The sequence below is a fragment of the Hetaerina americana genome, unplaced genomic scaffold (assembly GCF_022747635.1).
Source record: "Hetaerina americana unplaced genomic scaffold, ioHetAmer1.1.p SCAF_4, whole genome shotgun sequence".
NCBI classification, from domain to species: domain Eukaryota; kingdom Metazoa; phylum Arthropoda; class Insecta; order Odonata; family Calopterygidae; genus Hetaerina; species Hetaerina americana.
Window position 1 is genome coordinate 73,471,312 of NW_027286985.1, and position 16,176 is coordinate 73,487,487.

Genomic DNA, 16,176 nt, shown 5'->3' on the forward strand with positions numbered 1-16,176 from the left:
GGGCGCCTTGGCGGAGGCAAACGGGCTACGGGGATGAGTGAACCCTAAGCCGGAGGATCGCTTTCTTAGTTTGGAAATTTCCATTCTCCACTCGAATCATACGTTTCTTGGAGATAATCTGATGTCTCGAAGTGCACAAGTCTGGAAGGAATTGATTTATTTACTCGAGTATTAATTTTAAGATTCAATGCTAACTGACCTAAATAAAAGCATTGTTAACGATAAGTTGCTAAATCTTGGACTGACCTCTCGCCGCTCATAATTTGGCCATGGCGGTGTAAAGATGACTATATATGCATGCATATCATATTGTGATCCATGATAATTGAAATAGAAAAATAAATGAACGTATTTGCATGAAGCAAAATCCGCCAAAAGAATGCCCCGCCCATGAAGAAAGCTACCCTCCCCCATTTGCTTTCATGTATGATAATATTTTTTTTCTTTTTGCCAAAAAACACTTCATCATGAAGTGCTTCTTTGTCATTTGTTAGTCCTATGAGATAAAGATGTTCGTAAATTTAAGGATTATTATCTCACGCTTTCAATACAGGGAATGGAACAAGTGAGTAGATATATTAGACAGATAAAATATTTCTGTACGTCATGGAGAGCGCCAAGAATATTTATTTTGATCGACCCTCCTTCCCTTCCCATCATCCCAACTGGACAGTTCAAAAACAAAGTAATGGTGGAGGAGACTGTAAGCGTATTTAGGGTAGGAACCATGAAGTACGGAAAGGAAAAAGGGGGCACAGCTCTCCCTCTGGGAATTATATCTTAAATTAATATTATCCTCATAAATATCATGCTTTAACGCTTCATTGATCGCAACCTTACATTCAAAGGCGCTATAATAATTGTCGTAAATCTTAATACTTTAGGTCTATCCTCTCAGGGCCCTCAACTCGAGTTGCTGGATCCGCCCATTAAGGCATCAGACGCGGGTCGTTGAGTGATGGGCGAAATAAAACTTCCAATTCCTCGATGCCAACTGTGGGAGAGAGAGGAGTCGCGGTCTCTCTCCCCTCCCCCGCCGAGAAGTCCTACACGAAGGGAAGGCTCCGATCACGATCGGATCCGGGAGAGAGCGTGGCACGTATGGGTGGCCGCGATCCCCTTCCCCCCTCTCCTACCTTTGCCGCCCCCAACGCGTGCGCCTCGTGCTGCCCTTTTGCTTTTCGACGGCAATATCCCTCCCCTACTCTCTCTCTCACGCGGTCGCGTAAGGACGGTGACGAAACACATCACTGCACCCGGCCGATGTCTTCCACCTCCCCTATCCAGCGCCAGTTCACTGAGGAATGCAATTTTCCCCCCGCGAAGCCGAGACCTCCGGAGTGGAACGACTTTGAGGAATCGGCTCCTGGTCTCTCCGTTTTGGCCGGCGGTGCGATCAATCCCACAAGAGGACGAATGGAACGTCGATTCGGTTCCACTCTGACGAAGGCAAGATCGGTGGTGTGCACGGCGTGTGGTCATCGGGGGGGGGGGGGGTCGCCAGTGAAGAGATATGTTCTCACAGGTATTGTTAATGGGCCACGCTCATTCAATCACAAAAACTCCCCGCATCCTCGGGACCCATACCCACTCCCAGGGACTCCTCGGGACACATACCCCACCCAGGGTGCCTATGCTGAGTGGTGTAAAAACTGCGCAAGTATTCACAGAGCAACCGGCAGTATAAAGGACTGTGTTGAGCTGGCATTTAGACACGACCCAGCGGGAGAGACAGGTGGATAATGAGCTCCGTTCGGACGGAATTGAGACCTGCGACCACCGTTTATACCAACGGGTAAGCCGCTCGACGGCTGACCAGAAATAAGGTCGCGGATTGGAACCCCGATTAGAGTCGTGACACTGACGTATTCTTTTTTTTAAGATGACGACTCCGTGCTGTCTCTCTCCCGTCGAAACTCCTTGCAAAATTCAATGGTATCAACGCCTTATACTCAATGTTTCAGTCTTTTCTGCAATTTTAAACAATCCGCCAGAATACGGCAAATAAAACTCGTAGGTAAAAATGATTATATTTTAGTATTCCGAATAAGGATTACAGTTTCAAGCTTCATAAGTTGAAAGGAATTCGTATTGGAGAAAAAAAATATTGCCACAATAATGGATTTAACATTCAAAATTAAAATACATGTACGCACATCAAAGTTAATTTGGAGTTGACTTGATTAATAAGCATGCAAATATTTCACAATTTTAATCATTCAATTCAATTATTAAGGCGTGTACAATTCATACTTTCGGGTTAGCTCGTTTTTACTACGCCAACATTTTTAATAGGGACAGAAATTCGTCTCGTTGAGGTTTTTGATGAGGTTGCCCGAAGGTATCGAGCACGATTTGAGCCCGAAACCTTCTGGCTAGTGGATTAGCACTGTATATTAGGCCATTACGACCTTATTTTAAGTAAGTATTAGTTATAATACAGGTTAGTTGTAATACCTGTAGATGAAAACGAGTTAGGATAGGAACCACCTCCGGTCCAGATGACAAAATGCGAGATTAAAACATTCAGAAAGGTACAGACAGGGCCCTTGTGTTTGCTCCTCTTGCAAACGAATTGTTAAGATCTCAAACGAAATAAGTAAATCGCACAACAGCGATGAATTGAAGAGTAATGGACCCCCCCCCCCCCGCACTGTTTAAAGTTCTGGCTCTCCCAACTCACAGCTCGTGATCACCGCAAAACCAAAGTTTAAGCACCTCAACAATTGTAAGCGAGAAACCTTGTCGTCACTGTACCGGTTTTCATATTTAATTCATAGAATTTGTGTGCCATCTCCGGCTGCCAGAGGCGTATTAATTTTCACGACACTCTTGAATGTACTCGGGCAAACAAAACAACCACTATACGTTTTTGTTTTATTCATGCCTGGTGATACCTTTTTATTTGGGAAAAATGTTCAGGTGGTGTAGTGAGGGGGTAGGGTCGCGATACTCCTCCGTTAAGCCGGTTCAACATTTATATAGATGACATTCCCATCCACCCTGATACTCACCTATTCCTCTACGCCGATGACACAGCCATTGCAGCTCAGAGCTGGTGGCCTTACAAAACCACTGACGCTCTGCAAGCACACCTTGATCTAATCGAGTCCTGGCTTGCTGAGTGGAGATTATCTGTAAATCCCTCTAAATGCACCAAAGTATGCTTCACTCGACACCCGACAAAATATAACAATACCTATCTTACCTTAAATCAACAAATTCTCCCACAGAAACCAACCCACACATTTTTAGGTGTAGTAATGGACTCTAAATTATCCTTCGTTCCTCATATCAACCATAAAATTTCCAAAATCCGCTCCACCGCATTTGCCTTACATCCTCTTCTTACTCAAACCTCAAAAACCTCTCTTTCGAATAAATTGAATATCCTAAAGTCAGTATTACTTCCTCAAATTCTGTATGCATCTCCAATATGGGCCACAGCCCCTGCATTTGCGTTAAAGAAAGTACAGACTTGGCAAAACAAGATTGCTCGCCGGCTTGGAGGAGCACGCTGGTTTATTCCAACAGTGAATGTTTTCAGAGAACTTAACCTTCCAACAATAAATGAAGCCATTTATGCCGCCCTAATAAGTTACAGGAAGTCGCTTGAACAGCCAAAAAATCCTCTCATCGCAAACCTTTGGTCCTCGTCACTACCTTCTGGAATTTACCCCTACCCACACCAACTGGTAAAATCTAAAACGTGCATCCCTAAAAAGAAGAGACGCCTAAACCTGCCGGCAAATATAACCTTTCATCCTACCCTTAACCAACCTCATCGTAATTTCCCCCCACCGAAGGAAACTCCTCAGCAGAAAAAGACTAAAACGAGACAAGGGCCTGGCTCTCCTGATATCCCTAACCTACTCCCACCTGATCCTACCTGAGAAATGTATCCCTCACTTCACCCTTACTACCAAATAAATGAGCTTTCACCAAAGTAAAAAAAAAAAAATTGATAAATAAATAAAAAAAAATTATAACAATGAACTCTACGAAAAAAAACCATAAAAAAAACAATAATAATAATAAAAAAAAAGAAAAAAGTAATTGAAATACAACAAGACAACTGAACTATCCTGTCACCCTACCAACCTTATTAAAAATTACCACAACACAAATACCAACTCTGCCTCTAAAGGATGTGAATCCGAAGGAGTAGTTATAGGTTTACTTCAAATGGTCTGGTCTGGTCTTCCCCCCACACTCCCCCCCTTTCCCCCCCTTTCCCGCCCAACTCCCCGCCCACTCCCCACCCCAACAGTAACTCCACCAACAAGAAGAGTAGCAACATGAGCCATTCTTGAGGTTGCAAATAGATAGTAGACTTTTTTATTAGTCATTGGAATATCCCTCATCGACGGCGATATTAATACGCATCTCAGATCTGCCTCATTCACTCTTGGTCACTTCGTTCTCCTCTTTCTTCAGTGGCGAGAAATGCGATATCGAACGATTCGATGATAACAAATCGACCCCTTCGACTGAGCTGCGAGAGAGAAGAAGACGACACAGCCAGCGACAACGGCAGCATTCCTTCAGCTCTCAACTTTCTTCATATATTGCGGGGAAGGAGATGGGGTGTGTAGTGAAGAAGGTGGGATGGGAGGATCGGCGTGATGGGAAATCGCATCTCTCCCGAGGCAAAGTGGCTAACACTCCCCGCAGCGAATCCGCATCCCCTCCAGGCCTCCCTCCCGTCCTCCCTCTCCCCCCCCAGTCACGTCTCTACTGCTCTTCCACGCACCTCCTCCGGTGGTAGCTTTAAGTAGTCTAAATATTGAACAACCGTCGTCACACGAAAATGTTTACTAATTAATTAACTTATAAGGCTGTATAAATTATGGGAAAAACGAGAAATTAACCGATAAAAAGGAACGAAAAACGAACCACTCCTGAAAAAAGATTTTTATAAAAATGGTATTGAGCTCGTTCTATAAGACTAGTTAAACACATTTTCGGGATGCTTTCTCCAATATGTTATCTCGAGTTATTTCCATAGGGGTATCAATATTTTCGGATATATTTTTGAACGTGGTTCCCTCGCTCACAATTATTTGCACTATCTGATTCAAGAAAAATAATTTGTTCTTCCACATGCATTTCACAACGTACGGGGAAGAACAAAATATTTTCTTTTCCAGTATGAATCGCTTCCACAAAGTGATGCCTCCAACCGTCCTATTTATCTCGTTCAAATTAACGGAGAGAGAACAAATATCAATAAGAATAAAGAAATAATGCAGGTATTGTCTTTTGGTAATTTCTAATACTGAATAAACCACACTTCGGACACAAATACCTATTATTGAAATCGATCTAACTTAAGTTTAAAGATTCGCCCTGTCATCGGAGACCTTCCTTCAGTCTCCACCAACAGACGGAGTAACGTGTTATCAAGAATTAGATAGTTTGCCAAGCATCGGCATTTGTGGGTAGTGAAATTCCAACAATCCTCTCCTATCTCTTCGCCTGTTTAAAACGTTTTCGCTTTCTCACACACAAAAAAGGCCATTTGAAAGGAGAGTTTACCGACTGGAAAAACTTAAATAGAAATCGAGGGATTTTTTAAGATGTCACGTTGGAAAAGAAAGAAATAGTCCACCTCCGTCCACCCATGTTGCGAATTCTAATCGTCAATTCATTGACATTTAATCGTCGACGAGCGAACATTTTTATATGAAGCATAAGTTCCGTGATATCTTTCCAACGCTTGAAAACGAATATCCTCCTCATTCCACGCTTGAAAAAGTTCATCCACTCCCCCATTATGGCATCTCCACTTTTAATCTATTAACTGCAATCTATATTCGCCGACACCTATTGTATTACCACTCTTCATCCAGCCCCCCACTCGATCGGAAACCATCGACACCTCCGGTATTCGAGGCATCGCCGTCGCACCAAAACATTCCTGACTCCTTTTCCCACGTCGGGATGGAGATCGGGAAATCGGTGGGGGGAAGAGGGGGTGGATGAAGGGGGCGGACGATGAAGGGGTGGCTCTGGAGGTCGCGTTTGAGGACGCAGGAGGATGGATAGTCAGAGAGGGAGTGAGGAAGGGAGGAAAGGAGGGGGAGTGAGGGAGACACCATCACCGCGAACCAGCAACTCTTTCGTGTGCGTGGAATGTTTCCACTGGCGGCCGCAAGAGCGCGGTTTAGTCGCCTCCTCCATCACCACCCCTCCCATCTTCACCCCCACTTGAGTGAAAGGGTTTTAAACACGCACAAACAAGTCGCTCGCTCACGGGGGAAGGGAGGCAATATTGCGGCCGCCAGCGCCCCAGGCGACCGTGAGGGGAAGTGTGTCCTGGGGATTGTGTGGTAGATAGTAGGAGCTCGGGGGTGGGGATAGAGAGAGGGAAGGGCGATAGGGACGGGGGTATGAGGCTGGACGGTGGCGAAGGAGGCGGCAGGGGGGAGGGAGAGAGGGTGGTATGTTGGTTCGTTGTACCACCGCATTGTGCGTGCCCGTCCACGTGCGTGTGTGTGAGGCGTGGGAACAGCTGACTCAATTCTGGACTAGGTACCCCGGCGGTAATGTGTGTGTGGTATAAGACGGAAGAGGTGAAAAAGATTACCCCTTGATGTTCATAGTCGGGTTGCCCGAGGTCCGGCCCGCTGGCTGGAATGTGACTCGCCGACAGTTTTCATTAAACCCTCCATCCGTACTGGGCGTTGGAGGCATACGTGCATGGATGCATATTGCATCCGGAAATCGTCCGATAACATCGGTCATTAATAAGATTATTGATTTTTAGTAGGACTCCCATGATGTCCTTAAAGGTTTTCGCGGTGATTGGTGTCTTCCAGAGGAAATGGTCAGTGGGACGAACGGAATGTTGTTTTTTGAAAACATATGCAGCACGCAGCAAGGAATCCCGAAAAATATGCGTTGCCGGTATTTGTTTTCGTTCCATCATAGTTCCCTGCGCTGACCTAAGTAAAAATCCTGAGGTTCCCGCAGTAGTTCGTATGGACAACAGCAGTGCCCCGGTGTTCGTTTTTGTAGACATGTGTATATCATATTTTCATTTAATTCATATTTATACATATATATATATATATATATATATATATATATATATATATATATATATATATATATATATATATATATATAATATAGAAAAGAGGAGGGGAGGAGGTGGGGAAGGACTTCTTTCGAGACGCGGTGGGGTGGAATGATGGCCGCAAAGAGGGCGTTGGTTGGTTGGCATAAATGGAGGGGGTGGGAGAGAAAGATGCCTTTTTCCCGGGGAGGGTGGAAAAGGGGGGATGAAACCGCGAAGGCATTTCCATGACACTCACGTCTCGCCTGACGTCTCCTGGTCACCTTGTACATAAATATTATACCTACAAAGGCTGTACTAAATACGTACCGACCTAGCCGGCCGCTCATTTTTGCCGAGGACGAAATGAATTCGATACTTAAATGGAATTGCAGTTTGTTGTTTCTCGTTCATGTTTTTCTTTTTATTGGGGGGGATCTTTCGCGCCGGTGTGGATTTAAAGCCCAAGTGAATCTCAAAGGCGATCGTTGTAGTTCCGAACTCGGGAATTCTTGAAACCAGTTTTCCACCCGTAGCTTCAATGGGTGTGGGTGGAGGCCTAGCGGTGCATTGCGAGCATCCTAACTCTGAAAGCATTAAATTCAATGGTGACACTACCTTTCTCTGTGAAGTCTGCGGTAGCCCGAAAAGAAATCTGCTTATTCTTATATCATGTCCAGGATCATCCGGATTTGAACCCTGACCCGTTCGTTCGGTAGCTGACCGCCTTATCCACCAAGCTACCCGGCCACCTTGCAGTTCTCGTACTGAAAAAACTGCCACTATTTTATTTATTGGCATTTCGACAGGAAAACGGCAACAAAAAAATCAGCAAGCAATGAGCTCGATATTTTTACCCAACAATAATGATAAACTGATGTTCAAAAGAAGAATATTTCTTTGTCTGCTCATGAAATGGTCCTTTGTGATCTGGAATATATTCCCGAGTAATCAGTCGTAAAGATTAGATGGCTCAAGCTAGTTGGTCCCCGCCACATTTTAACTGACTTTGGATTTAATAAATGCAACCACAGTTTGCCAAAGCCTTTTTAAAAAAAGTAATGCTATGCTCAGTAACGCTACCATATTGCTTGCGTGGGATGGACATGAAAAAAAGGAATTTCTTGTCCCGTTGGTGTCATAAACGCATGCGCGTACGCATACACATAAACGGGAAAGGTCATTAATAATAAACTTGCAGTGTAATTAAAAACTCTTCTGACTAACAGAGACTTCAGACGGCGAGCGAAACGAGATCAAACTAATGGCACGCATGACAAAAGAGCTGATTCACAGTCGCACACCATGAAGGTAGATAGGGAAACATTATTAAAGCATGAGAAGTTGAACGAGGCGGGAACCAATCTTACAAACGTGACGAAATTCGGTCTCGTCATCGCGTCTCGTAGCATGGCCCGTCATCCTATGAGGACGGTCGAATCAGGAGAGAGGGTGAAAGCGTGAAAATTCTTTGCAAGGAGAGGCGAGAGCGAGAGGGTGGAGATGTTGGGGGGGTCTACCGTGGTGTTGGTGTGAGGGGTGGCGCTTCTCCGTAATGGCAACACGCGAAACTCCACACGACGCTTTTATTGTGAGGCGACGGTGGTCGAGCGTTATAGAGTGCTAAGCGCACCGAACATAATATGTCCCCGCGTGTGGGGGGACGCGCCAGGGGCTTGGAGGCGGGGGGGGGGGGGGAGAATAAGGGATCTCGGTACGGCGATGCAACACGTTCACCGTCTAGTCTTCTGACGCTGCAAAACCACGCCAGTAGCCCCCCCGCTCTCCGCCCCACCCTCTCTCTCTCTTTGCCCCCTTCCATTTCCCTCCTCCCTCATCCGACCCACACCCTCCCCCTCTGCACTCCCCCGGGCAGGCAAGCAGGGGAGGATTCTGCGTGCATTCATCACGCCAAACGGATTGAAATATAAAGAAATGCTCGAGGCCGGGTTTAGACTGAGTAATGCGATTTCTCGCTGCCCGCTTGCGACGATGCGCGGGAAGGAGGCGATAAGGGACGACGCATGGGTGGCCGAGGGGATCGGCGAGATATTGCGTTCTGTCTTCGATGCAACCAACCTTTAGGTACATCCCCCTGCGACACACGCGGCTGTGAGAAGCGCATCACCTCAGTGATTACTTACTTTCCACCCGACTTCTAACTTTGGTCAAACCACACCAACGTCCAAACCTTTCGTCTAAGATTACGACGACTACGAATCTTTTTTCGGTCTCTCAATCGAGGAGATAGATGAAGATCTCCCCACAAAAAGCATTAAAGTACGATTTTGCACTAAGCGAATATAAAAATTTACAATTACGTTTACGCAATGGTAGTCATTATCGCTTTACGGTATTAATCACGACCTCCTCTCCACCGCAATCTCTCCCTCACTCAGTCCGACTCAACAGGTAGTTGCTGCCTCGCTCGCTGTTCTCATTTTCTTCTGAACTCTCGAGAGAGGTCGAAACGTGGAAATTGCCGGGAGTTGGGAAACGCTGCTGCTCCTTGCTGGTTCTTTCCTCTCTTTCAATTATTTACGACTAATTTTAACTCTCTTTCCGCCCTCTAGTAAGTACATATTCACAAGCCCGCCGTCGTTTGTTGACGAGTGTGTTTGTAAGGAGTTCATCAATAGCAGAGTATAGCGAAATCAGGAAAATCTCGTGAAGAATCAAAGAACGAAAATATTTTGCTTGCTGTTATCCCTAGTATTACATAAATAAACACTACGTAAACTTTTCAAATATTTGCACTGATGGGGGAGGAAAAATTGGGAATATTGGTCATTTCCTTATATTTTGGACATCGCGAATTAAGTGAATCAAGAATCATTACCTTTAATTACACATCGTTGGTGTTGCTGTTGACTGGTACTAACATCTCCAACTATCAGTATTGATTGTTTATTGGTTGTGATTATCAGTATGACATGCCGTTTTGAACTATTTGTTTAATTTCCAATGTCCGAACATAAATAGATGGGATGTATTTTTTCTTCCTCGTATACTATTTTTATCGTGCTAAAACTGCCATTTCAAACCAGCGACAAATATTTAAATCGTGTAATGTGATATTCAATATCCACGTACGTCAATATCTTCAATATCTATAGGATAGCTCCACCTTAATGAATCCCGAAATCGTGAAAATTTGCACCTTAGGACATTCGGCTGGGTGAGTAGGCGAAATTTAATGATAGAAAAACGGCAACAGTGGACGCCGTGTCATTCGCCACTTATCAATCGAAGTGTCCCATGATGATTGTTTGAACACGCCTACAAAGTAATCGAGTATCTATAACGACGAACATTTGACAAATCCCATTTGTCTTCGAAAAAAGCGGGACTGAAGTCAGGAAGTCGACGCCGTCGCAAGTCCAGCGTAATATTTATTCGGTAGCTCGATAACTTCCACTCCCGAATGACCTCCCTTATCTCTTACGAAAGAACTATCGATTGAGAGTTGTTTATCTCCCCGCGACTCGATGCGGGCTTCATAAAGAAAATAGATAACCCGGCATCCACGCCTTAGGGATACGGGCAGGCAGTTAGGCACACTCCTCGGTGGCCGCCTGGCTCGGCGATGTCCGACCGCGGTGTCGGCTGTTGGTCGGTCGGCCGGCGAGGCGAACGACAAGCATAATGAATGATATTGCCAGAGAGTAGGACGTGCTGCCCCCGGAGGGCGTTCGGCGGAGAGCACCGTAAACCGGGAGGATTGGAGAGGAGGGAGTTGTATAGGTGTGCACGCACGCACTCAGAGAGGGTATGGGAGACGGGTCGGGCGGTTGCTGCGTCCTCTTCGGTCCCCGTAACCTCCTTAAAGCAACTCACTCCACTTGATCCCCACGGCAAGCCATTTCCTCCTCCTCTCACTATCTCCCGGAAAACAGAATAATGAACAAAACGTTAACCCCTCACTCACAAGATTGGATACACTTGAAGGGAACACTGCATCGTAATGTATAAATAATATCTGGATTGCATAGCTTTGAGCGGGAATGGGGGAATGTGTGCTGAATTGTGCAAATGTTCATAATAACTTTAATTCTTTGATATGCGATTTCCAAAGATAACTGAGTGAAAAATTAGATTAAAATGCAAGGTGGTTCAGAGATATATTCAGAATCAACATCGAAAAAAAAGTTGTAATCATTTTATTTTGCTTGCATTAGAATGAGCTCTTTCGGAATGTAACGCCTAAATTTTATTTAAATACATTTATCTTCAAAATCATTTTTGAAGGAAAATAATGAACAAAATCGTTCCTTCTTGATGTTACGTAATGTATACATCGTGAACATATAGCCTTACTATCGTGAAAGATCGCCTTTTGCTACACACAATATCGGTGGCTTGAAGGCTACATGTCGTTGCTTAACGAATTCCGCAATAGATCGCTTAATTCCCTGATCAAAGAGATCGGTATCCTTTCTATAAGAAAGGGGTTTTAAGTCGACTACTGCTTTTGCAATGCAATTGCCACAAAGATATACTTTGTCCTCGGAACACAAATATCTATCGTGTACGCGATTGGTAACCGTATGCAAAAGGCTCACCGGGAAACCCGAAGGCCGCCGGTTCGAATCTTGCTCTGTGCACGGACGCATGTGGCTCGCTGTTGCAATGCTTTCTCTTCGATTGCGTTAACGGTTAATGAATGACCTCAGCTCCAGCACATATAGACCGCCGCGCACCTGAAAATCCAATCACAATCTCCTCCACTTGTTGGATTATGGGGCCATTCCTAGTTCAGTTTTTTTCTTTTGTCCCTTCACCCCGGTAAACACAAGATTTTTTCCATTCCACTTCTATAATGATCTCATTTCTATCGTATTTATTCGGATTACGAGTATCTTTCGAAAATAGACTCATTCTGGCTTGGATTCCTTATCATCCGGTTACTACGAGTATATGGTTTGAGCTAAACTCGAGCTCGCACTTAACTGTAATATTATTTAATTATCAACAGCAAGCGTGATGTATTCGCTTTTTATTTTAAGATACAGCCTCTCTGCTTCGAATAGGCCGCGCAGCGAATTCGTGCATGAAATCCATTTTTACGTGGTCCAGGCTTTATTAAGTCGAATTGAATGGGACAAAAATTATATTTTCCACGAGAATCGAAACTTCGGACTGCTTCGATCATATCTGACGAGGGCGAGGACCTGGCGGTGTTGGTTATCTTGTCTGGAATTATCAGCTAAGAGAAATTGAACGCACATCTGCTATAAAAGCATTCGTAATGGCCATGTAATATTCTCCGTCTTACTCATAACACACCGGCGAAAGGAAAAATCGGATCGATTCTGGATTTTTGTTGTAAAGTTAAAGGGTTGGTGTGACAGAGAAGGGGGGAAGTGACCAGGAGCAGAGTCAGTATACCTTCCCCCGAGCAGGAGAGAGGGAGAAGGCGAAAGGGTTGAAGGAAACTCTTTTCTCCACCCTCCACTCTCACATCGAGATTTTAGGGATGCTTTCGTCGACGAAATAATAAAGTTAGTGATCTCACCAAATTTAAAACTTAACCGTCATTAAATTTCAGCCATATTTTCTAGGAAATCGAACACCCTTGTTCAGCTTGAATTGAAATACAATTAACGTGAACTTTTAAGAAAGCTATCGATCTATAGGTAGCGACCAACTTTTCTGCATCAGGAGTTCTTGGAATCGGATAGAAGCGATATCACGGGTCGCATCGTGATCGCGAGGTTGGGCAGCGGTGGTCACTCGCTATAATACCGGTGCCCTGCCCTTCCCGCCGGCCCACGCCCGAACTGGAGCAGCTCCTCTCCCGCCTCCGCCTTCGATCTCTTTCTTTTTGGGGTCCGCCTCCTCTTCACCTAAACACACCTGCGCCCACCTCACTCCCTTTTTCCGTGCGCTCGGCGACGAGCGGGTCTTCGAAGGCCCGGGCGGGGCTACTCCAGGCCAAGGCAAAGATCACTGGGGAATTTTCGTAGAACTTGGGCTGTGCACACACCCTCGCACGCATTCCGCGCTCCGTAAATACAAGGAAGCTCGGAGACTCTCAGCTGATGATCACATTCACGGGATTCCCTTTTCTCGAAGAAGATGTCTCTCTCCAAACTCCCCTTCGTGGGTTTTCATCCGCCCATTACTTCCGATGGTCGGCCAGAAACTATTCGGTCTGCGATCGACAGTAGAAGGTTGTAAAATTTAATCGTTCTATTACCATTCCTCTCAATTCCGCCCACGTTAATGAATAGGATGGAAAATGAATAAGGTGGTAATCATGACGAACTTTCAAAATTCCCATCGTTTGAAGTTAGTTCGTGGTGAAATCCACCGAAATGAAAATTCTTTGCACGGATAAGTATCAACTTCCTGTGCTTCCTTCAGGCATCGCATTTAGAGTGAAAATACAGTTTTGTTCATGTGGCAAATCATTCACTGAGATTGCATATTCCGTGAGACTTAAATGGGGAGCGATGAAATGAATGTAATCTCGCTCGGTTATGTACACCAGTTATTTTAAGTGTAAAACTAGCAAACTTGATAGCTGAAAAAATATTGTTTCCTTCTCTGTTTGGCTTTAAAGTCTTCTCTCATTCACTTATGACAGCTGCTGCTTTCATGACTACCGCAGGCTGTAGATTTATATCGGTCCCTTCTTTTAATAGTTGTAATCCTGACTACCCATTCCGCGGAGACTTGCACACGCCATGTATTTTAAATATTTCTCACTTCCTCGTACATGGAATTTCATCAACCTGAATAAAAAATCGAGTCCTGAAAAACTTGTATTACCAAAATAATATTCGACGAATGAATACATGCTAATTCGTTAAATCTATTAAAATTTGTTCTATTTTTCCTATGACTGATGAGCATTGTCGTTGGTTGTTTTTCTACATCAGGGCAACGTGGTTGGCCCAACTTGGAGGGCTTAGGGGCTAGTGTGGTCATCTGCGTCATTTTGGATTGTAAGGATATCATTCGGACTAATTACGACGGAATTAGGCGTTGACGTATTGCATAGAGAGGACGCGTAAAATGAAGCTCATCACCCAATATAATAACCAAAGGAATAAAGCATTATGGAACGTGTATAGCTTCCTTTTTGTTTTCTCGCAGGACACGTCTCCGCGTAAACAGTTCCACAGTTCACGAACGTGACAGTGCTCTAATCATCGTCTCTCGGAGCTCCGAAAGGAGTCATCGGTTCCTCCGCTGCCGGCGGAAGCTCGACGGACATAACCGCTATTCTCATATTATATTATGCATCTTCCCCGGATGGGCCTTGAGCATCATCCGATCACACCGATCACACTTGACCCTCATCCTCCACTCTTATTGCCCAGGAGACACGGGGCAATAACACCCGAGTCGAAGACACGAGCCGCAACTTCTGGAACGAGTTGGAGGTCGCCGTAATCCCTCAAGTCGTCGAACTAAAGAGAATAAGGGGGTCGCAAAATAAATCTCTCTTTCCTTTACATGGAGTAGTGGAGGAAGAAAAAAGAAAGGAAGGGTTTCAGAAGGAAGCGAGTACGAAGTATCCCGGCCTCGTCTCTCGTTATTTTTCCTTTCAACAGCCTCAAGAGGGCAGTAAACTTTTCGGCTGCCATATAAACACACACTCGCGCACGTACACACATAAACACGTATATGCGGGCCATATAGGGTCCCTCTTTTTCCTGGGTGTGGTATATACACACGCGTATATATGTATCCGTACATACATAAACCCAATCGGGCGAGGGTGGACCGAATCGAATGTGTTTTCGGGGGTTGTTAGCCCCCGACGTCGTGTCGGTGAAAACTCCCGAGGGGATAAGAAAAACACAATACGAACAATTTCCGATGGCTCTCTACTTATTTTTAATAATTTTCCCTCACTTCATTCCAGCGAGTCCCCTTAAACGTAAAGAAATAACTCTATTCTCATTTTGCTGAGCAAATGAAATGAACACGATAGAAAAATCCATCCCATATCTATGTTTTCTGGCCATAGATTTTCCGGGAGAGGACTGCAGTCGCTTGATGCCAGAGAAATTCTGTGTTCTGTTGTGTAAACAAATATTGATGAATTATTATCGTCGTGCTATGCAACTGTAGTTAGCCAGCGGCTGGTTCTGGGAAGTTCGGAAGGTTAAAGCATTTAAATACATTTATTTCCTTGGCTCTATCCTATCGGGCGAGAAGAAAAATGCTCGTCGCGGACAGTCTATGACCGAACACAGCGAGGGAGCTAGAAAAACCACTCGGATACACGCTTAAAGAAAATCACAACACAGAAGTACAATGGGAGAGAAATGATTTAGAAAAACAGCAATGCGTACCGATCCAAGGGCCGCTTGTCCGCCCCTCATGATGTCCCGGCCCTTAAGAGGGTCCAGCGGCTGCGGTGTATGAATCGTCTTCGGTCCTTTATGTCACGGGTTTAAGGGCAAAAAACGAAGGCTTCTGGAAAAGCCTTCCCGTTTGCTCTTTAAGTTTTCGCTCCTGGAACTGCGTCCGGATTTTCCTCTTAACACCTCCTTTATGGGCAGCTCACGGGGATTTAAAAGCGTAAAAAAAATAATACGAGTTTTCGTTGTTATCACAGAATTAACTCCCTGAAGTTTTTCCGCACACTTCTTCTCTCCCGCGGGAGGAGATACCGGAGGGATGGAAGGACTTTCCGCGGCAGGAGGGAGGGAAAGACTCGACCACTCGCAACGGTTCACTGGCACAGACTGACTGGCTGGCTGGCTGCCGTGTCGGTACCGGACGAAGGCAGCAAAGGGGAAGGGGGTTGGTTGTAGGGGAAGAGTGGAAATGAGGAGAAGGGAGGGTTGGAAAAGGGTAGGGGCGGAGGAAGAGGGGTGGACAGGAAGGGAAAGTAGGGGAAGTGATGGTTGTGGGGGCGGAGGGGAGAGAAGTTGTCTTATCCGTCCGGAGACGGCCTTGGGCGGAGGCCGGCTGGTGCGCTGACGACGGTTGTTCCCTTCCCGGCCGGCGGCCGGAGGGACGCCGGCTCGGGAAGGTGCCAAAGATGCCGACGCTCGGTACTACGGGGTACTCACGTAGTGCAGTCTCTCCCGTGTATCCTAAGTAATGTGGACTTGGGGAAATCTGGGGTATTGCTAAATGTGGTGTTTGCTCTT

At 45.4% G+C, this 16,176-nt stretch overlaps 1 protein-coding gene across 1 annotated transcript in view; it reads right to left on the reverse strand.

Moving 5' to 3' along the window:
• Positions 1-15,751, reverse strand: part of Traf4 (TNF receptor associated factor 4) — a 93,083-nt gene extending 77,332 nt beyond the window's left edge. Inside the window, exon 1 of the mRNA XM_071590368.1 lies at positions 15,370-15,751. Coding sequence (XP_071446469.1) covers positions 15,370-15,399 — 30 coding nt within the window. The 5' untranslated portion in view covers positions 15,400-15,751. The remainder of the gene's footprint in view (positions 1-15,369) is intronic.
• Positions 15,752-16,176: the final 425 nt, after the last annotated feature.